This window comes from Anolis carolinensis, chromosome 2, assembly GCF_035594765.1.
Source record: "Anolis carolinensis isolate JA03-04 chromosome 2, rAnoCar3.1.pri, whole genome shotgun sequence".
NCBI lineage: Eukaryota > Metazoa > Chordata > Lepidosauria > Squamata > Dactyloidae > Anolis > Anolis carolinensis.
Genome location: NC_085842.1, coordinates 241,822,075 through 241,844,838, shown reverse-complemented (window position 1 = coordinate 241,844,838; position 22,764 = coordinate 241,822,075). Strand labels below are relative to the sequence as shown.

At 43.2% G+C, this 22,764-nt stretch overlaps 1 protein-coding gene and 1 long non-coding RNA gene across 8 annotated transcripts in view; one reads left to right on the top strand and one right to left on the bottom strand.

Moving 5' to 3' along the window:
• The window catches only part of rfx3 (regulatory factor X3), a 174,269-nt gene that overhangs the window by 90,654 nt on the left and 60,851 nt on the right, over positions 1-22,764 (bottom strand). For 2 of the 4 annotated variants that reach the window (XM_062971958.1, XM_003216489.4), the window contains one exon: positions 7,050-7,174. In XM_062971958.1, the coding sequence (XP_062828028.1) occupies positions 7,050-7,166 (117 nt within the window). In that variant the 5' untranslated portion in view covers positions 7,167-7,174. Of the gene's footprint in view, positions 1-7,049; positions 7,175-8,209; positions 8,470-22,764 lie in introns of those variants that run through there. The other 2 variants (XM_062971955.1, XM_062971956.1) reach the window with 2 other exon arrangements.
• LOC134296606 (uncharacterized) lies at positions 8,447-17,825 on the top strand. 4 transcript variants are annotated; one of them, XR_010003402.1, is made up of 3 exons: positions 8,447-8,619; positions 12,552-12,636; positions 17,686-17,825. It is a non-coding gene; the product is annotated as an uncharacterized LOC134296606 (long non-coding RNA). The 4 variants fall into 4 exon arrangements; XR_010003401.1 differs by having other exon boundaries at positions 8,447-8,634; XR_010003400.1 differs by lacking the exon at positions 17,686-17,825 and adding an exon at positions 14,064-16,043.

The window sequence follows — 22,764 nt, the reverse complement described above, 5'->3', positions numbered from 1 at the left end:
AAATCGTCCAGGTAGATGATCAAGAACCGATCTAGATAATCCTGAAAGATGTCATTGACAAAATGCTGGAACGTTGCGGGAGCTCCACATAAACCATAATTCATAACTCGGGACTCGAATAATCCGAATTTAGTCTGGAAGGCGGTCTTCCACTCGTCCCCTTCTCTGATGCGAACTAGATTATAAGCCCCCCGAAGATCCAGCTTGGTGTAGACCTTGGCTCCTCGAAGTCGGTCTAGTAGGTCCGAGATCAAGGGCAGGGGATAGCTGTTCCGCTTAGTGATATTGTTCAATGCTCTATAGTCCACCACCAAGCGTAAGTCCCCTGACTTCTTTTTCACAAACATCACTGGGGAAGCGGCTGGGGATTGAGAGGGTCTGATGAATCCCTTGCGAAGGTTTGACTCTATGAACTCCCTGAGAGCTTCTTGCTCCGGTTCAGTCAGGGAGTAGAGATGTCCTCGCGGGATCGGGGCCCCCTCCACCAAGTCAATGGCACAGTCATAAGGTCTATGTGGGGGTAATCTCTCGGCTTCTTTTTCATTGAATACATCCCAATATTCTGAGTACTTCTTGGGCAAGGTGATAATGGGTTCAGTGTCTGTGGCATGGCAGACCTTGGCTACAAGGCAATGGTTTTGACAATATTTAGAAGCAAACTGCAGTTCTCTGTTGGACCAGGAGATGCTTGGGTCGTGAAGTGTCAGCCATGGAATTCCCAAAATCACAGGGAAATGGGGAACCTCGGTAACAAAGAAGGAAATCTCTTCCATATGTTCCCTTATCCACATTCTGGTGGGTTCCGACCACTGGCTTACGGGACCCGTCTTGAGGGGGCGGCCATCGATGGCTTGCACCACACGGGCGTTCTTGAAGTCATGATATTGTAATCCCAGAGAGTCGGCATACTCTCTATCAATGAAATTGTTTGTGGCTCCTGAGTCTATCATGGCATGGACCATGACGGGCCCTTTTTTTGCTGACCACAAGGTGACCACTAGAAGAAATAGGACCCCGGTTGGCGGCTCTTGAGTGGGTTTTTTGACCGGGTTGGCGAGCCTCTCTACGCCCGGTCGCTGGCTTCCCCCGCCGGCTGTGCGCCAGCCGCCTCAGACGCCTTCGTCTCCGTGGAGGACGCCGCCGCCAGACGGGCGGCAGGCTTCCCCTTGGCTGGGCACTCTCTGGCGAAGTGGCCCCCGTTTCCGCAGTACCAACAGAGATTTAGGCGTTGGCGGCTGCCTTCTCGGCAGCATCTAATCTGGGACGCACATTGCCCAACTGCATCGGCACCTCCTCGCTCCCTCTGGGGTATGGGGCTGGTGGCGGGGGTCTCCATACTGGACGCGGCTGGACGCCGGTGGGAGCGGGAGGTTTCACCCCAGCTCTACCGCTCTGGCCTCGGACCCATTGTTTTCTGTTGGCAAGCATGACTTCAGCTCGTAAACATTGATCAATGAGTGCTTCAAGAGAGTGGGGAGGATCCACCTTGGAGATTTCTTCCAGCATCTCAATGTTGAGACCCTCCCGAAATTGTCCTCTGAGGGCTACATCGTTCCAGCCGGTGTTGTGGGCCAGCACTCGGAACTCGGCTATGTACTGGGACAAGGGTCTGTCCCCTTGGGAGAGGCGCCGGAGTTTGTGGCCGGCTGCCTCCAAATTGTCCTCGATTCCCCAGGTCGCCTTAAGGTGGTCCAAGAAATGTTGCGCTGACCTTAGATGTGGGGAGACTTGGTCGAACAGTGCCGTCGCCCAGTTGGCCGCTGGCCCGTCCAAGAGACTGTAAATCCACGCCACCTTGATGTCTTCTTGGGGAAACTCGGCAGCACGGGCCTCTAGATAAGCCTGGCATTGGCGACGGAAAACATGAACCTTAGAAGCTTCTCCAGAAAACTTGGTTGGCAACGCCATGGCCGGGAGACGGATTCCGCGCTCCTTCAAACCCCTTATTTCCCCATCCTGCGCATTGAGCTTGTCACGGATGCGGTCCACTTCGTCCTTGTCGATGGTGTAGCTAAGTGGCTGGCCACCCGGCACGGTTCCGGTAGACATACTGGCCTAGGTTAATTGGTGCTTAGGGTGGCGGAGTCAAACTGTCACGACCCAGGCTGCAGAGCACCAATAACCATACACAGAGGCCAGAATCTAACTAATATCTTTATTGAAGGAATATATAAAGTTAATAAAAGCAAGTGTATGAAATAGTCCAGAAATAGACCTTTCAGGAAAGGTCAAAATTAGTCCAAAGAAACAATGTCCAATATGAAATATTAAGGTCCAAAGTTGTAATCCAATAACCGAAACACTCACTTTGCCAGGCAAAGTGAGGGGAGATGACAAGGTCTTTTAGTCCGTGAAACTTGAGCGAGGCTAGGAAGTAACTTGATTCTTGGGAAAACGAGGCTTGATTCAAGGCAACAAGGAAACAAGGAACAAGATCCGTGGTAATTTCTTGGCAAAATCCGGGAAACAAGACGAGGCTGAGTCTTAGAAAGCAAGGCAGGATTCGTGGAGTAAACAAAGCTGGGAACGAAGGCTTGGCGACAGGAACGGAGGCTTGGAAGCGGAGTAGCTGTCCACACACGCTACTCCGGTTGCTGACGAATTGACTCCGCAAGATCCCTTTGTGGGTAAAACACCTAAATAGGGTCCCGTTTTCCCGCCCAAGAGCAGTTCTCTGGAGAACCAGAAACGAAAGCTATTTTCTGAGTCCAGATGCATGACTCCCTAAAGTTTCCCATGGGAAGCAGGCTTAATCAGCTGAATGCTTAGCAGCTATCCTAGCACTCCTGCGAGACGCCTGATCGACTCCTCTCTATTGTTTACAAAAATCATGGCGAGAAAACGTAGGAGATTTAGGCTCAGGGCTTGTTTGACAGACTTCTGGAAGACAAATCTCTTGCAGGTGCAAGGTTTCCAAATCTGGCTGGGAAAGTTCCAATTCTGACTGAAACGGCGAAAAACCCAAGTTTTCCTCTTCATCTGGCACCACAGTGCCAGGAATGGGACTACATTGCCCATGGGTCATCACACCAAGTGGGATTTTTGGAGGTTGACAACAAGGCCCAGAGGGAAAGGGTGAACTTGATATGGTCCAAAAGTAGTGAGTGGGGATTTCCGACAAGCAACCAATCGTCGATGTAAGGGAACACCATGATACCCTGGAGACGCAAGTGAGCTGCCACCACTGCCATGCATTTAGTAAAGACGTGAGGTACCATGGATATTCCAAAGGGCAAAACCCTGAAAAAGAAGGCCTTGTGGCCTATCTTGAAGAACAAGTACTTGTGATGGCGTGAATTGATGGCTACATGGAAATACATGTCCTTCAAATCAATTGTAGAAAACCAAGTGTGTTGTGGGAGGAGGGGAAGAATGGTCTTAAGCGTAACCATACGAAACTTGCGTGCCCGGATGTAAAAGTTCAGCCCTCGGAGGTCCAAGATTGGTCTCTGGCCTCCATCCTTTTTGGGGACCAAAAAGTAGGTAGAGAAAAAGGCTGAAGCAAACATTGAAGGGTGGAGCGGCACGTTAGCCCCTGTCTCGAAACGGGTGTGAACCTCGTCCCACAAGACAGAAGAGGGAGGTGTTGTCCGAACAACTCCTAACTGTGGTGGGCTTCTGAATTCAATGGTGTAACCATTCCAAACAGCTGGGCCCCACAGTAGTAAGCTTTAGCCATAAGTTGCTTATCAGATGGTAGGAAGTATGATGCTATCTTCTCCCACAAAAAAGCATCATAGGAAGCCATGTATGCACCATAATGTGCCATACGAGTTGTTCAACTAGCATTAGCATGGGCCTTCTTGCCAATCCCTTCTAGTTTTTTGCTCTCTTTATCAGATGGAGTCGGATGAGATCTACTATGTCAAGAGTCAGACGCCAGTTAACAAACAAAACAGAGTTTATTCCGAAGATAAGCCAAAAATAACATAAACACAGAAAGTATCCTTGAAACACTTCACTTATCAGTGTTTCAAGAGTAGTTTGGACAAAAATAACTCAAAAACAAGCCATGCTATTTTCCCATGCTGGCATTCAATAAAAACTAAGACGCTTCAATTCATCTTTGGAGAACAAATAGAGTTAACTGCAAGAAAATATGCAAAATAAACGAAGGCTTGAAACCTTCCAGAAGCTGCAGAGTATAACTGAAAGTGCAAAAGCCTCTTTTGGCTTCAAACCGTTTCTGAAAACAGACAGCCGGCTCTGCGGGTTTAAAGGGACAGTTCCCAAAAGAAAAACAGCAAACTGGCTTGAAAACAAACAAACTAGAAGAGCAGTAAACTGCTTCCACGGTGCAGATAAAGCCAAAAGCTTCAAAGGGATGATGAATAGCCGTCGTCAGGAGAATCCAAGGTCAGGTCAGGAGGCAGCAGCAAATTCCGAAAGGCAAACCAGTAGTCAGAAGCCAGGAGTAGTCATCAGTCAGAGGGCGTAGACAGAAGCCAGGTCAAATTCAATCCAAAGTCCGAAGAGGGTGCAGTCATCCAAACCAGGTCCACGATAAGACACAGCGAGAGCCAAGCCAGATGGTATCAGCAGCTAGAAATAGTAATCAGAATGCAGTCCAGGGAAACCCACACAGTTCCATCCCTCTGCTGCAGAGCAGTCCCAGATAACTTACATCCGAATCACAGTCCAAGTCCAGTCTTCACGGAAACACAGAGATCCCAATGGCGCCTCAGCAACACCTTGCCACACGCAAAGTGCAGTGGCCAAACATTCCCATTTTATTCCCCTTCCTCCAGGGTGACCAAACACTCACACCCAAACACCAGGTGTCCCAAATCTACTCAGAGTCCGAACTCCACACAGCTAGAGCTCGTGGATCCGGAGTACCTAGCAATTCGTTGGAGTCCCAATCATCCTGCCCACACTTAGCCCCATCCTCCCTTCTCCAAGCATCCCAAGTGGGATCAGCTCCTGCAGAAACCCCAGGTTCAGTAGTATCCATAGGCCCCAAATCCCCAGACATCTCTGGTGGCTGTGCCCATTCTTTTTGACACAGCTGGGACCAAGGAGGGAGGTTGATCTGGGCTCTTGGTCAACTGAAGTAAGTATGGCAAGGATGGCAGAGTTGCCAGAGACGCTACCTGCTGAACTTGCTGATCAGGAGGATACATAGGATCGTCTACTGGCTCACGAGTCTTTTTTGTGGAGAGATTTAAAAACTTGGCCATGCGCACCATTAAGACTGCGAAGGCTGAGGCCTCCTCTAGGCTTGTTTCTGTTGAAGCGTCAGCCTGATCAGAGTCTTTAGGTATATCCACTGAGGAGCCTGAGTCAGAAGTATCCCCACCGCCATGATGCCGTGAGGACGGCAAGTCATGTTGCACTGGATGACAAGACTGGCGGGGGTGGTGTGGCTTTAGAGGTACATGCAGGCCGTGTCTCACTGACAGGCACAAAATGGTAGGCCTTACCTCCGGGAGAGTAGTGGACGTAGTCAGCAGAAGAAACATGGGGAGTATAACTTGCCCGATGATGTCTGGCTGGAGATCCGTAAGAGAAACAGCGTCCAGGACTTCGGCCTCGAGAATAGGAACTCCGCTGGCCTGGCAAGGGGCTCCGTGAACGGGAGCGCCAAGAGCCTGCTGAACGCCACGAGGGAGATAACGTTGCATATAACTCTCATGGCGAATACGACTGCCGCTAGTAAGGCGGGTGTTGGGGACTTCCAGCGTGCCCGGCAAGGCCAAAGCCTGCTGCAAGGGCGGCGAGAGCAGTGCTGGTGGAGGGAGTGAGGCTCCGCCTCCACTTCCAGCATCTGCCGGAAGCTCCAAAGATGCTTGTGTTGCCTCCACGAGGAAGGACAAGGAAGATGGTACCGTCGAGGCCTGGCAAGTAGAGCCTCCTGAGGAAGCGGTAAGGGCCGCTGGGCATCCCCCCATGCCGTGTGTCTTTCGCTTCCTTTTGCCTCCTTTCTTCTCCGGGGAGGGAGTCTTTGTGCTTCCTCTAGGCGCTTGCGGCCTAAGCAAAGCCATTATACAGACCAGGGTCAGACGAAAGGATGGTCAGAAGATTGTCCAAGTCAGGAGTGGAGATAATTAAAAAGTCGCAAACAGTCAGAGTCGTTACCAAAATATCTTATTGAATTGTAAATCTGAGAGGTTCCTTATCCTTGCTGCAAAGGCGGCTGGAAAAAGGGAACTGAGGCTGCACCCCTTGCATGGCCTATATTGCCTCCTGTGGAGGCTGGGCAGGGCACAGCCACAAGCCTATAGCTTTCCAGAGGTTTTCAGTTGATTGCTGCACAGGTGCATCAACTATCACAGGTGCTGATTTCAGCAGAGACCACAAAGGAGAAAGAATGTAATATTTTTCAGCACTTGAGGCAATAGCTTTTCCAAAACCATGCAAAAAAATTGTCTAGTTTGTTCCCAAGTTACGGCCCTTAAATAGTTCTCCCACATCCTCACTCTTTTTTTTGTTCATCTTGAGATTTAATATGAGGTAGATCCTACCCAAAATTCTGTATTATGGACAAGCTCTTATTGTCATAGAAGAGATCTGTGCTTAAGACCTGAAGGAGGGTATTCCTCCAGTTAGCAACCATGTTTTGCTACACTGAAGACCAGAAATGTTGTGGGCCAGGTAAAGGCACTTAGCCATTTCCCTTTGTGCTATTTGTCAAATATAAGCACACACAGTATCATCGCTCTGAAGTGCCGTTAGCTATCAAGGTGAGGTAAAGAGACAAACATTATCTACACTTTTTCGTCTTATACAGAATTAACAGCATTTGGTCACCTGAATCACAGCTGGTCTGACATTAAGAACAACACTGCTTTGTTAGAAAATGTGCATGTTGCTTGAACCCTGATATTAGACCTAATGAGAAACCTAAGAGAAGCCAACAGATAGTGTAATGGTGAATGACCAAATAGGTGGGCAACTACTCCCTGAATGACACACGTGGATGAATCATGTAGATATTAGAGGTTGAATAAACTGTAAAAAAACAGAGCACTTTTTGCCACACTATTATGCAGGTTAATTAGATTGACATTGCTTTTCACATTATACATCCACCTTTTATAAACACCTACCTGTTGTTGCACTGGTAACTGTTGTACCACCTGGGTGGGCACAGCTGCTTGGCCGGCTACAGAGGTCTGTAAAGTCACTGTCGAACCTGTGTCCGACACAGTTTCTGACGTCTGCATTGTTGTTTCTGTATAAAATTTAAAAATACATACATTTAAGTGTTGTGCTCTTGTTGTACTTTTAATAATTTATTCTTTCTAAACATAAAGAGCATTCTCTCCCCAAGAGTATGTGTTCCATTTAAGCTGCCTGTATAGTATAGAACAAGGCCTCTTAAACTTTTTCCACTCATGATGACCCATTTCCGCCTCATAATTTTTATGTGACCCCAGGTATAATGGTATATAAAACAAGTATAAAAAAAATCAAACATTTACTGATAATAAATAAGCACTTGCATGACTTCCTAAACAGGCTGGTTTTCCTTTTTATGAAGTACAGCTAAAACAATTTCTGCAGAGTCCATTGTAAAACACTGCATGTTGCTGTTAACAGCTATTGAGTAAATTCTAAGTGGCATGCAGAAACCTTGTTGCCAAACTTTTCATGACCCTTGAAGTAACACTTGCTTCATTTATTTTACAATCCTACTCCAAGCAGTGTTGCTTCCCTAAAATATGGAAACCACTAGATCTATTTTTCTCATCTGTTGTTCTCTGAATTGCTGTGTCTTGCCAACCTCTGTCAGTTTTGGGATATTAGGTAAAAAAGATAAAATATGTTACCCTTTAACTTCTCATATGTAATGCAGTGCAGTGAGCAACATGTACAATAGTGAAGGCATACTGGGGAAATGATTGTGGTCCGCAGAGGTCTGGTGAAAGGCATATGCGCCTCATGGTTCTGGGGGAAATGCTCATCCCTATATAGTACTAGAAAAAAGGCACTGTAATAAACTCCCAGGGAGCTAAAAACGTTGTAAAATTCTATCAATGCCTCTTACACGGCAAAGAGGCCATATTGGAAGAATAATCCCCAGTTTAGTAGGATGGAGGATCTTGGAGGCCTCAAACATAGCCCCAGAGAGCTGTACTTTCCCACCTGATCTAGTGTGATCCTGTATTTTGCCTTAGTGCTATTTTCCTATCCTTATCTTTCTTAGCAACTTCTACTGTGAGATATTTAAAATATTCTCCTTTGAAATGAACAAAGAAAAACACACCTACTGATAGGGCACTGAACCATCCTCTATTTCTCTTCTGCATTATTTCCATCAAGTCAACTGTCTATGGGAAAAAACGGTATGGCAGGAAAAGATCCGCCCTTCTGACAAAGACATTTAGTATCTGCTCTGCTCACAGCCTCATCTGGGTATGGGGAGGGGCTGCTTCTGAAGAGTTCTCACTCTTTGTTCCATCATGAAGGATGAGACAACTAGAACCATCACTGACCTCAGCAAGAAAGGAGGGCAATTCTATGAAGTTCCCTACTGAGAGGATTCTAACTGTCTTCAAGCCAATCGCCTAAAAGCCGGGAGCCAACCTGACCACCTGCCTCAATAGACTATTGTCTATTCTGCTCTTGAACTGACCGGCCATCAGAAGGACGCATCTGTTATAAAGATGAGATTCTGTAATTTCTTTTAGAGTTAGGTTTGATTTTATTTCAGTCATGATTTCAATAATGACCTTAATTAATGATTTGCCTCTCTGAAAAACTCAGTTTTAATAAGTTAGAACATAGTGTAAATCTCTAGTGAGAAAACTGTATTTTAATTTTTTTATTGGAATAACATTAGGGTTTAATATAATCTAAATACCTATACAGAGATGCAGGTTTCATTACACATTTACTGGTTTAAGGGCACAGGACCCCTGTGAAAGTGAAAAATCACAAATAAAGAAATTGTTATTTTTTTTTACCTGAGATAACATATCTCTGGGAATTTTCTAGGTCTTCCAGCACAATTCTGTGGTCAACTTCTACTGGAAGCTGAACACAGAATTACACTGGAGGACCTAGAGATTCAGTTTCTCTAGAAATCTCTGGGCCGCTGTGAGTTTTCTGGGCTGCATAGCCATGTTCCAGAAGAATTCTCTTCTGATGTTTCGCCCACATCTATGGCAGGCATCCTCAAAGGTTGTGACTCAAGGTCCTGCTGTAAAATGCCAGATCCGTAAATGGTAAAACAATGGCCATCCAGGATTTAATCCTGGATGAAAAAGCTGATCTGGTATGCATCACCGAAACCTGGTTGGATGAATTGGGAGGGGTCAACCTCACCCAGCTGTGTCCTCCGGGTTTCGGGGTGCACCAGCAGGCCAGATCTGGGGGGCGGGGAGGTGGGGTTGCGGTGGTCTATCGGGATTCCATCTCTCTGACCAGGTGACCCGTTCCACAATCTTCTGGGTTTGATTGAGTCTATCTGAGAGCTGGAAACTGGGAAAGGTAGGGGATTCTGCTTGTGCACCGACCACCCTGCGACATAGCAGTCTCCCTGCCTGAGCTCGCCGAGGTGGTCTCCAGCTTGGTGTTGAAGCCTCAGCACCTTGTGGTGCTGGGAGACTTCAATATCCATGCGGAGTCCATCCTTTCTGGTGCAGCACAGGATTTCATGGTTGCCATGACGGCCATGGGCCTTTCCCAAATGATTTCTGGACCAACTCATCAGGCAGGAGACATGTTAGACCTAGTTTTTGTTGTGGACGAAGGAAAAATCAGTGTGGAAGAGCAAAATATTCTCCCATTGTCATGGACTGATCATCATCTGGTCAATTTTAGACTAACCACAGCTCAAACCCTCTGCAGGGGTGGTGGACCGATTAAGATGGTCCGCCCCAGGAAACTTATGGATCCAAATGGATTCCTGATGTCTCTTGGGGATTTTCCCATCATGGCGGCTGGTGATCCTGTCGAAGTCTTGGTTGATCTCTATAACACCGAGATGGCCAGGGCAGTAGACACGATCGCCCCTGAACGCCCCCTATCATCTCGCAGAGTCAGGTCAGCTCCTTGGTTTTCTGAGGAGCTGGCTGTGATGAAGCGGACGAGACAGAGACTGGAGTGCATCTGGCGCAGATCTCAGGATGTATCCGACCAAGCATGGGCTAAAGCCTCTCTTAGGGCCTACTCCGCGGCATTGCGGGCAGCCAGGAAAGTTTTCTCGACTGCCTGCATTGCGTCTGCAACAAACAGACCAGCCGAGTTGTTTCGAGTGGTGGGAGAGCTCCTCCACCCTTGTGAGGAGGGGGCTGCCCCCTGCCACCTGACAACTTGATGTGGCGAGTTCGCCCATCACTTTGCAGACAAAGTTGCTCGGATACGATCTGACTTAGACACCAGCCTTAACGCAGTATCTGTGGAGGTGACCGAGGCACCTGCTTGTCCAGTGTTAATGGATTCATTTCAGATTGTTCACCCTGATGACGTCGAGGGGATCCTTGGAGCTGTGAGAGCGACCACATGCGCTACAGACCCTTGCCCATCTTGGCTAATATAACTTTCCAGTGGGGGGTTGGCAAATTGGTTCGTGGGAATAAGAAACGCCTCACTGGATCAGGGACTTTTTTCATCTACCTTAAAGCAGGCATTGGTTAAACCGATCCTGAAAAAGGCGTCCCTTGACCCGTCAGTACTTAACAACTACCGGCCAATTTCGAACCTTCCCTTTTTGGGCAAGGTTCTGGAGCGGGTGGTCGCCTCGCAGCTCCAGGGATTCCTGATAGAGACCGACTATCTGGATCCATCAGTCTGGGTTCAAACCCGGTCATGGTACCGAGACGGCTTTGGTCGCCTTGGTGGATGACCTCCGCAGAGAACTTGACAGGGGGAGTGTGACCCTGTTGATTCTCTTGGACAACTCAGCGGCTTTCGATACCATCGACCATGGTATCCTTCTGGGACGGCTCTCCAGAATGGGTATTAGGGGCGTTGCTTTGCAATGGCTCTGCTCCTTCCTGGAGGGCCATTGCCAGTTGGTGAAGCTGGGAGACTCCTGCTCGGACCCCTGGCCATTGACCTGTGTGGTCCCGCAAGAATCTATTCTGTCTCCCATGCTTTTTAACATCTACATGAAACCGCTGGGAGAGGTCATCCGGAGTTTTGGAGGTGGGTGCCATCTCTATACAGATGACACTCTACTACTCCTTTCCACCAAACTCCAAGGAAGCCCCTCAGATCCTTGACCGCTACCTGGCCGCTGTGGTGGACTGGATGAGGGTGAATAAGCTGAAACTTAATCCTGACAAGACAGAGGTCCTCCAGATCAGTCGTGCGGCCGATCGGGGCATAGGGTGGCAACCTGCACTCCATGGGGTCGCACTCCCCCTTAAGATGAAAGTCCGCAGCTTGGGGGTCCTCCTGGACTCGGCACTGACACTTGATACTCAGGTGTTGGCGGTGGCCAGGAGGGCCTTCACATAGTTAAAGCTTGTGCGCCAGCTGCGACCGTACCCCGTGAAGTCTGACTTGGCCATGGTGGTCCACGCCTTAGTCACCTCCAGGTTGGATTACTGCAATGCACTCTACGTGGGGCTGCCATTGAAGACGGTTCGGAAACTTCAGTTGGTTCAGAGATCAGCAGCCAGATTAATAACAGGAGCTAGTTACAGAGAACGGTCAACTCCTTTGTTTAAACAGCTCCACTGGCTACCGATAAGTTTCTGGGCCCAATTCAAGGTGCAGGTTATTACCTATAAAGCCTTAAACGGTTCAGGACCTGCCTATCTCCGTGATCGCCTCCTCTCCTACGAACCAACGCAAACTCTAAGATCATCCGGGGAGGCGCTCCTCTCGCTCCCGCCTTTGTCTCAAATGCGGCTGGTGGGGACGAAGGAGAGGGCCTTCTCGGCAGTGGCCCTCTGGCTCTGGAACTCTCTCCCTAAGGAGATCAGGTTAGCTCCTTCCCTGCCCATTTTCCGCCGGGAATTGAAAACATGGTTGTTCCAGAGCGTGTTTGAATGAATAGGCGCAATAGAGCTGTCATTAGAATACTTCTTCTGTTTTAAAAACATATGGCACTTTATCACTGTTACTTATTTCCATGACACAGCACTTTATGAAACCTGTCCCCGCTGGTTTGCTTTTAATTACTCTGATTTTATCTGCTTGGATTTTAATGTATTGTCCATTATTTTATTTTGTGTATCGTTGGAATATTTTAAGTTTTTGTCAAATATGTTGTGTTGTTGTTTCGGGCTTGTCCCTGTTTTGAGCCACCCCGAGTCCCTTTGGGGAGATGGGGCGGGATATAAAAATTAAGTTTATTATTATTATTATTAAGTCTTCTGAGAATGCTTTTAGAACATGGCCATACAGACCGGAAAACTCACAGCGACCAAGTGATTCCAGCCATGAAAGCTTTCGACAACACAATCTCTAGGTCCTTCAGCATGACTGGAGGAGTTGACCATACAATTGCAATGAAGGACCTAGAGATTCCTAGACACAGCATTTTAAATCAAATCCATGAATAGTTAAATCTGCAAAAGTAAAAAAATTATAATTCAGATTATAATATCTTCCCAAATTCTCTGTTCACTGACTTGCTCTCTTTTTGCCCTTAGAAAAAGCCAAGGCCTTGCGAGAGAGAGAAAGAGAGTGCATGCATGTGCAATTCATGTACACCACACACAGAACACGACTGATGAGGTAATCTTCCATCTCCATAAGTGGTGTTAATATATTCATAGAATATAACTACAAATTGCATAATTAATATCCATTAAGAAATCTTTGATTCTTTTTTAATAAATAAGAAAAAATAGAAATATGAATTTTTGCAAATTTGATTTACATTTAAAAATTGATTTTAAAAATGATTTTGCTCTAATTTTAATTTTTGCTTTTTATCAGCACAGTCTAGAGTGGTAACCTGCCCTAATGGAGACTAAAAACCATTTTTTTATTTTTCAATGTTTCTTCAACATAAAAGTTGAAATTCTGTTTGCTGGTTTGTACCTACTGTGTCTTCTCATCACCTGTTCTTTACTCTTTTTCCTCTTCTGGTTTAAACCCTGGGGATGGTGTTGTTTCCTGGGCTTTGATTTTAAAATTATCCCACTGTTTGAAATGCTTTGGCTACAACTATTTTGATAATGTTCTGTCACGCGCTGGGCCTGTAACTATTGTCTTTTGTATAGGATGTATACTTTATGCCCAGCGGGAAGCCAGGGCGCCTAAAGAGAGGTTCTTGAGGATTTCCCTGAAAAGGATGGCCTTTTGAGTCTTTAATGAAATAACAAAGTCTTTATTGATGAACAAATAATAAATTTTCAAGGAGTCAAATAACAATTCAAGGTTTCCTTAATAAACTGTTGGCTTTTCAATCTTGTCCCCAGGGGACGGGCAATTGGCTTTGGATAACTGTACTTTCTCTGTAAGAAGAAAATCCCCTTATAACCTCTCCCAGGCTGTCTATCAAATGGGCCTAGCTGATGTGGGACCTATTACCGATTCCAAACGCGTCTGGGCATCGAGTAGACCTACCAACCAAGGCTTGCAGATGTTTCAGCTGGTGTTCTGTGGATCTGTGATGCTGTTCTCTCTCCGAGGTTTCTTTGGAAACTTTAGGGCTGTTTCCCTCAGGAACTGTGAGGCTGAGAGGCTGTAAGCTCTCAGCCAGAGCTTTTGGGACCTTTTCCCCTGGAATTTCTGTTTCTGTTTTCTCGGATGTTCTATATCCCCGGATGTTATTGAGATATGAAGCTTTTCTACGGGATGAGCTGGTCTACGTCCTATAGCTTATCTTCCTTAAGTGAGACTGACTTAAAAATGGCTCCTTCCCTCCCAGAGCCCTGAACAAGGGGCGGAACCAAACTTAATGATGATTGACAGGCAGCCTGTCCTATGACTGCAAACATTAGCAGCAAGAAAATAAAGTTGGAGCTTCTGGTACCAGCACAGATATGCTTCCTTGTTTCCTTTAAAAAAATGAATTTAACACACATATCTATTTTTTTTCCACTTTACCTTATCATTTTTCTTCCTTTTGTATCCTTCCACTGATTTTGTTAGACATACACAGATTTGTGTACATTACCAATGCCACAAATTTGATATGTCCCACTCTTCCACAGGAAAGCTATATAGACAGTCCCTGAGTTACAGATATCCGACTCACATAGTCACAGGCGTGAGACAACAGGAAATGAGAGAAATCTATTCCTCGGAAGGGAAATTCACCTCCTGAAAGAGTCATCATGAGGAAAAGGTGTCTCAACTGAAACTTTGTCACCAATTCTTGTTTCCACAACAAGCCATATTTTTCAAAGTCCAATTTTCCCAGGGACAGAAATGAGGTGAAATCTTCTGAACAGGGACACAGACAGCAAAACAAACACCACAGGAGTGGTTCACCCTTCCCTATGCTATTCTCTCATATGGCTGGAATTATACTTTAAAATGTATCTGTTCCGACTTACATACAAATCCACCTCAAGAACAAACATAAAGAACCTCTCTTGTTCCTATCTGGGGATTGCCTGTACTACACTGATTTATTTTAAGTAATTGTTAATTGCTTATTTTTAAAGTAACAATTAAACTACTGCTTATCAATAATCATGTACAGTACAAAATAATAATGTAAAAACAAAATGTTGATACCCTTTAGGATAATTACTTGAAAGTAATAAATTGCTCTGTTTGCATATTAGAAATATAACTCCAATGTCTTAGGTTTAAGACATATTTTCAGGCACTGAACATTTGTATATTTTCACCTTATATACTCTACAAAGATTCAAGGCATTGCAAAATACCTTTTCCTAGTTCTAATACGCTTGCCAATCAGCGTGTAGATCTAATACTTCAGTTCAAATTCCCACTTAGTTGTAAAAATTCAGACTTGACTATGGACTAACCGATATCTTTCACATAGCTATCTGTAAAATGAATGTGTTCAAGAACTACACCACAACATTATTTGTAAGACAACAAATTTAAGCACTCTGCTTGGGAGACACGGTGTGGAAAAAGTAAGCAATGATGCTGCAAACTCAACAATTATTTTGCAGTTCTCTTTTAAAGTGATATTTGCTTATCGTACAAGATAGAGATTAATTGGTTACGAGAAGGTAAATAATGCCCTGCTGTTTGATCATAATGCTGGCCATACGTATACTGACTGTATGTGCCCATAGGAAAGATATGCCCAACTTTAATCTACCCATGCTTGCCTAATGTGGCTGTCAGGTGTGTCACCAGCAACAGATGCTTGTTTGATAAAAGACCTTTTTATTCTGCCTAATTAAGCAGTTGGACACACCCGCCTGTTCACTAGTCTGCTTTATACAACCAGCCCCAACCAAATCACTTGAATATACAGATAAATAGGCTAAATTGGGAGAGGACACTAATTAACCCTAAACAGAGGAAAGGAATATTGCACTAACCCAGCTGCTGATTGTGACAAGATTAGCATTTCTTCAATTTAAGCAATAATGTTTAGAGCACATGTATCATTACGACATTTCTCTCCCCAACACCCTTTGAAAAAGTGGTCAGGGTTACTTAATACACTCTAGATGCACAGTAGGGAACCTTCTGTCTTCTGTGCTTTACATACTAAATTGCATTGTTTTACAATCTGATCCATCAATTACCTAGTGAATCACACAGTGCAAATATGCCATCTTAATAGTAACTATTTTTAGCAAGCCCTTTCATCAGCAACTAATTTGCTATTCTAAACACTAACATTTGCAAAGTCTTATTATACCACATCTACTTTAATGTCGACACTAAATGATGTTACAGGTTTTTAATTCAGTACATAAAATAAAAGCTCATAATTTACATTCATTTACTTTTAATATTGCTTTCTTCTCAGCAATATCTGTAGTCAATACTGAATTTACTGTATCGAAGCAATTTAATTACCAAACTTATATTGATGAATAGGCCAAATTTTATAGGTTTTTCTTCTAGAACAGTAACATCCTTAAATATTTACTGTAGCTAAGTGGCTTAGTACAAAATACGAGATTCCTGTGCTATAAAAATATATATATGCTAATCACTGCTGAAGAATGACAATAAAAAACATTGGGAAACTATTTTACAAATGTGAAATTCAGTAAGTGGTTTGAATGGCTTTACATTTAATGGATATAAGACATATATAGGCCATGGTAAAGTTATAAGGTTGATGAGTGCTGCCTAGGCTAACAAATGATTAAAAATATCAGTAACAAACACTTAACACTGCTTTTATGTTTAGTGTTATAATTTCTTTTTAGACTCAATCAAAAATGAAAAAATCCTCTTTAAGTGTCACAAGAAAGGTCAGCAAAAACCCTACTTCCCAGTTTCACACATTTTTTATTCCAAGCCAATGAACTAACACGTAGTAAACACAATGATTCAAAATGTCATGTAGTCAGTGAGATATGGCAACAATTAGAACTTAAATGACAATGCATTGTCATTATTCTTAGCGCTGCTGCTCTGGCAAGCAGCTTGATGCTTTCATTTCTTAGGCTGCCTAGGTGGCTGTATCGAACACCAATGCTGTGCAGCCTGCCACTTCTTCTGATCTGCTTCTACTGATTTATAGCTACATATGAATGTACCAACTACACAGGGGACTGGTTGGAGATGTGCTTTACTTCAATTAGAAGTAAAGCACTGAACAGCTGTTAAGAAACCTGTAACCTATTGTTTCTAATGCAGGTACTAGAAAGACATGGGAAATGAACTGATGCAATATATGCCAGGTGGCACAGGTGCTTCCGACTACCCTGATATATTAAAGGTCTCTAACCAGTAAAATAGTGGAAAGTGAATAATATGCGGGAATGGCATGGGTAAAATATTGCATCAGTTCTGAACACGATTGCATCTTCCTGAAGACTGCCAGTCTCCTTGTATAATGATAAAAGATGTTGAAATAAGCAACTGAAAAGTCTCTCCATTCAAATGCCCTAAATTATTTCTTTCTAAACTGATCCCCTCCTCTCAAATCTCCTCAGAAAATAAAAATTAAATTCATCCAAATACTTGAAGCACAGCTTTTAATAGCTGCTTTTAAAATGGAAATGGTTTACTTTAAATACTTAAATATGCTGAAGGTATTTCAAGACTAAAAAGAAAAGAATGGTAATTGTGCAAACTTTCCATACTCATTCTATTGCTAAAAGAGATGATTAATTAATGCTAGCAATTAGTAATTGAGCTCTGTATTAGTAACATGGAGAATGGCAGGATTAATTGCTTTTAACCAAAAGAATATTTTGATGTCACTTCTCTGATGTAAGCTTTAAAACTCGAATTTCTTTTAAAAACAAGATTGAATTATATGCTAGCAACTGTCAAAATTAAGATCTATTTATTGTACAACTGCCAGTGCAACAGAAACACCAAAAATTACATTGGAGAACAGTCTTCTGATACTCTGAAATATCAGGAAAACATACCATCAATTTAGACCAAAAGCAAATAGGAAAGAAAATCTAAAGAATACATGAAACTATACAAAGTTTGTATCAGCTTTATAGGGAAGCAGTCACATATGACACCCACCATTGGACAGTAAATACAGGAATGAGTATGCCTGAGTACACATAAAAAGTGGTATGAATTTTTTTTTTAACTTGCCTATCTCCCCATCTGGGCTTTGGAGGCAATTTGTGATGCCATTTACCTTTCCTAAAATCCACATTTCTCAAATTAGGCTTTATGCACTCTTCACCTTTCCAGATAAAACCTTCTCATTGAAGAGCCACCAGTACAAGATGCTCCTGACAAGGTATTTCTGTAGGACTTAGCTCCTCCTGTAAGGACAGTGGTTTTCAGCCTTCCTAATGCCACAACCCCTTAATACAGTTCCTCATGTTGTGGTGACCCCCAACCATAAAATTATTTGTGTTGCTACTTCAGAACTGTAATTTTACTACTGTTATGAATCGCAGTATAAAGATCTGATATGCAAGATGTATTTTCATTCACAAATTTGGCACAAATACTCGATAGGCCCAAATTTGAATACTGCTGCAGTTGGGGGGGGGGGGGGTTGATTTTGTCATTTGAGAGTTGTGGTTGCTGGAATTTATTGTTCACCTACAATCAAAGAGCATTCTGAACTCTGCCAACAATGGAATTCAACAAACTTGACACACAGGACTCTCATGACCAACAGAAAATACTGGAAAGGTTTGGTGGGCATTGACCTTGAGTTTTGGAGTTGTAATTCACCTATATCCAGAGAGCACTGTAGACTCAAACAATGATGGATCTGGACCAAACTTGGCATGAATACTCAATATGCCCAAATGTGAACACTCCTGGAGTTTGTAGAAAAGAGACCTTAATATTTGGGAGTTGTAGTTGCTAGAATCAAAGAGCCCCTTGAACCCCACCAACGATAGAATTGGAAAAATTGGGGTTTTGTGGTAGGATTCGCCATCTGTATCCAAAAAGGAAGAGAAGGACAGGTAGAGAGATATTCAGCCTTCTCTGTTAAAGGGGCTCCTAAGACAATCAGAAAAAAATGTGTTTTCTGATAGTCTCTGGTGACCCTTCTGACCCCCCCTTGCGACCCCCCCCCCCTAGATGTCCAGACCCCTAGGTTGAGAAACGCTGTTAGGAAAAATAATGACTGAATGAAGCCAGATCCGTGCACAATCTTCATTTTAAAAGAGGGATAATCAGGATTGACTCCTACTGCTTTGTGATCCCCAGCAATCTGGGTAAGGGCCAATTTGGCCCACAAACTAACCCCCCCCCCCCCAAGTTTAATTATAAACATGCAAGTCACCTTGTCCATAGTTTAAGCATCATACTGAAGACTAGTTGTTTTCCTTTTAAATCTGAGAATGTACAAAGAAAACTGTACTAACAACTGGCCTATTCAGATGCGGCACCTCCTATGTCTTGAGCTGGTAAAGATTGAGCACTTGAAATAGTAAAGATTACGCTTAAATAGCTTTTAAAGTATTTTTGTTTTTTTTAAAAAATCATACTTTTTGATAAAAAAAGTTTTATTGTTTTTATAAAATAATATTCTAAACAACAAACATTTCAAAACAGAAATATATTACAGCAACAGTGCCATGTCTAGTAAAGATAAAGGTTTCCCCTTGACATTAAGTCTAGTTGAGTCCGACTCTGGGGGTGGTGCTCATCTCCATTTCTAAGCCAAAGAGCCAGCATTGTCCATAGACACCTCCTAGGTCATGTGGCCAGCATTACTGCATGGAGCGCTGTTACCTTCCTGGCAAAGCGGTACCTATTGATCTACTCACATTTGCATTTTTTTGAACTGCTTGGTTGGCAGAAGCTGGGGCTAACAATGGGAGCTCACTTGTGCTGCGGATTCGAAATGCCAACCTTCTGGTCAGCAGGTTCTGCAGTTCAGCAGTTTAACCTGCTGCACCCCCGAAGCTCCCAATCATAGAATCATAAGAATTGGAAGAGACTTTTGGGTTATCCAGTCCAAGCCCCTGCCAAGAAGCAGCCATGTCTAGATTAGCTGATATTGAATTATTAGTAATATCTTGACTGCTATCCTAAACTTATATCCAAAAGAAATATACTACAGGACATAAATGTAAATAAGTCCCAGAGCTCATCACAACCCCTGTAACATTTGTTCTGACCATTTTAATTTATATGGGTGAATATGGGAGTAGGACTAGATGGCCTAATATAACAGAGGGAATAGTGGCCTAAATACCTTGAAGGCAACAGATCCCTACTGATCTCAGAAGCTTAACAGGATCAATCCTGGCTGGTACTCATATAGGGGACTGCCAAGGAATACCAAGTGCTATAGGTTATAACCAAGGGAAAGCAATGGCAAATCACCTCTGAGTATTCCTTCCGAAGAAAACCTAGAATCATAGAATCATAGAATAGTAGAGTTGGAAGAGACCTCATGGGCCATCCAGTCCAACCCCCCCCCCCCCCCAAAGAAGCAGGAAGTTGATGGGTTCATCATAAGCTGATAGGTAACTTGAAGACAGATTCGCACACAGGTGAAGGGACTGTCACTGATACATTAACTTAGGGAAACTCTCCGTTTTATATGCTATAATGGATTTCATAGACTTCCTTAAATAAACTGAATTTCAACCCTTCAATAAGATTCAGTGTCCCAGAATTTGATTCCTTCAATGTATCATTTAAGAATAAATGGACCATCTATCACTTGAAAGAATCATCACGTAGGTCATTTGTATTACCTCCTTTGCCCTGGTATTATTTACCAGCTGCTCAAAAGAACTAAAGGGCTATATGGCTTGCCATCTTATTTCTTAGAACATACAAACATTTGTTGAACTCATAGATTTAACCCTAGAGACTTGGTCACTCTTTATTTAGTGACCTACAAAGGAGTATGTTTGGGATGAAAATCCTTTATTCCAGACAGCTCAAACTTCTCCCAGGTGTCAAATTGCCTCATTTTATCTGGGTGAAAAAATAAAAGATGCATACTTCTTAGGCTAAAGGATGGGATATTTTATGTTGATGCCATTATTTTCATACCATTAAGATTGCTTTAACGGGCTATCCAATGTCACTAAATTCTTAAAAGGGTTTAGATAAAATAATGATTTCTTTAAGGGCTGTTTCTAGATGTATTGTAATCCATGTTTTCTTTAGTCTAGCCTAGAAGTGGAAGTGTTTGTCATAATTAAAATAAGTTATTTTATTTAATAACATTTAATAGATTAGATCCCTGGCCTCCAGTGAAATGCCATACAAGTAGGGATTTTGCCATTCCTGTTAGGTTTAATTTTTCTGTCTTTTCCACACAACACATGTGAACCATAAAATAACCAATTTTGAATGTTTTAGGTGTCAAGGGTGACTTAAAATTACAAACTGAAAGAAAAAGGAAGGCGCTCAATGGAAAGGGTTAGATGTGGTGACAGTAACCGAATAGACACTAATATCCAGGAAAATGCTGTCACACTCACCATTAAAATACAATCCTGAGTTGAGACAAGTGGGAAAATGGAAACAAAATGGGAGTGGGAGATGTCTTTATTCTTGCAAGTGCCCTTTAAATATTCCATGCCGGTTTGGGTTGTAAATTATTGTGCACTATGTGACAGTTGAATGTGGGCAGGTGCCATCTCCAAACGATTTCAGAATAAGCTGTCTGTTGCACCTAGAAGCAAAATACAGACAACTACACCTAAGAGGCAGTCTGTCCTGTTACCATGGCTCATCATTAGATTCTCTCTAAATTTATTAACAGACTACATCATTTTAAAAATATATATTTAATTTTAAAGAAAAATATACAGGTTGAATCTCCCTTACTAGAAATTCTTGGGACCAGAAGCACTTTGGAATTTTTCAGATTTTGGAACTTCTTCATATAATTATTAAAAAAACACCCTCAAGGTGTTTGAATCACTAACTCACATGCCCAACCATGTCCCCATGGGTGTCTCACACCAGCGGCTAAACTACTCTCAGACGGTCTGAGAGTAGACCATACGTCTGCCTGCATGCTGGGGACGGATGGACAGGGGCACGGGACACCAGTCCATAGGGGAAGACAGAAAAAGAAAATGTGAGATGTAGCAGTTGTGTGAGGAGAGATGTCTTTCCCACCTAAACCACTTCCTACCACGGCAAGGATGGCAGCAGCAGTATCACCATCATCACTGATGATGATTCTACCCACCATTCCTGCTCTCCCTTTAAGTACTCCTCACACATATATACTCCATGTCTCTGTGTCTCTCGGTTTTCCTAGGGAAATTCCTTGTTCCTTTTGTCTCCATAACAGTTGGTGAGGGGAGAGGAGGAGGGAGAGGGGAGGTGGAAACAAATGGTTGCAAAAAGTTTAGGATTTTGGAATATTTTGGATTTCTGGAAAAGGAATGCTCAACCTGTATCATAAAAATAGATTGTAAACTTTATCCACACAACCACAACAAACTTCATCAAGTTTATCTCTTTAGCAGTCAAAGCCTCCCTCACAACTCATTACAATAGGATCTACTAATCTGTTTCACCTTCTGGAGCTTTAGCTGTAAAAACAGAAAACCCTCTGAACAACATACTGATTTGCTCCCTATAATAATAAGTTTAATTTCTTATTCATTTTTCAATTCTTTGATTTCTTATCTAAGAAATATATCAGCTATATTCTGCAGGCAATGCTTATTATTTAAAAATGGTTTAGATGAATAAAAGGAGAGGAACAGATAGCTGGGTTATCCCACCTGCCTGCCCAAGAAAACAGTCCTACCTGTCAGGCAGCAATAAAGGAACAAGTATAACAACACAATAATACATATGTTGTCCAAAAGGTGGGGGGAAATGTCCAACTCAGTCAGCATAAAAGGCTTGAAAACTTCCCTTCCTGTTGAGACACTGGAACCAATGCACTGATATTCATTCTGCTCATTCAATCTTTTATGACAAACTTGAACCAAGACATGAATTTATCTCCCCCGCTCCCCCCAATATTAAGGGAATATTCCGGGAACAATATAGGCAATTTACAGGGAATATTTTCATTTGCCACGTTGGATGTTTCAATGTACCTTTGAATAACAGTTTAGCTTGTAACCATCTTTGCCTACCCCTAATTTATTTATTGTTCCCATTTCCAGCACTTTATTACCAGTCCTGGTGCTATTGTCCCGCGCTTTGCACAAGTCCTGCCCTACCCTTGCAATACTCAACAGGTCCACTGTTTGGTTTTGTGATGTTGATTGATGTATTTTATGATGTTTTTAATTCCTTGGTTTTAATTGTTTTTAATTACATTGTTTTTGTTGTATGTTTAAATTTTCTACCTTGAATTCCGTGTTT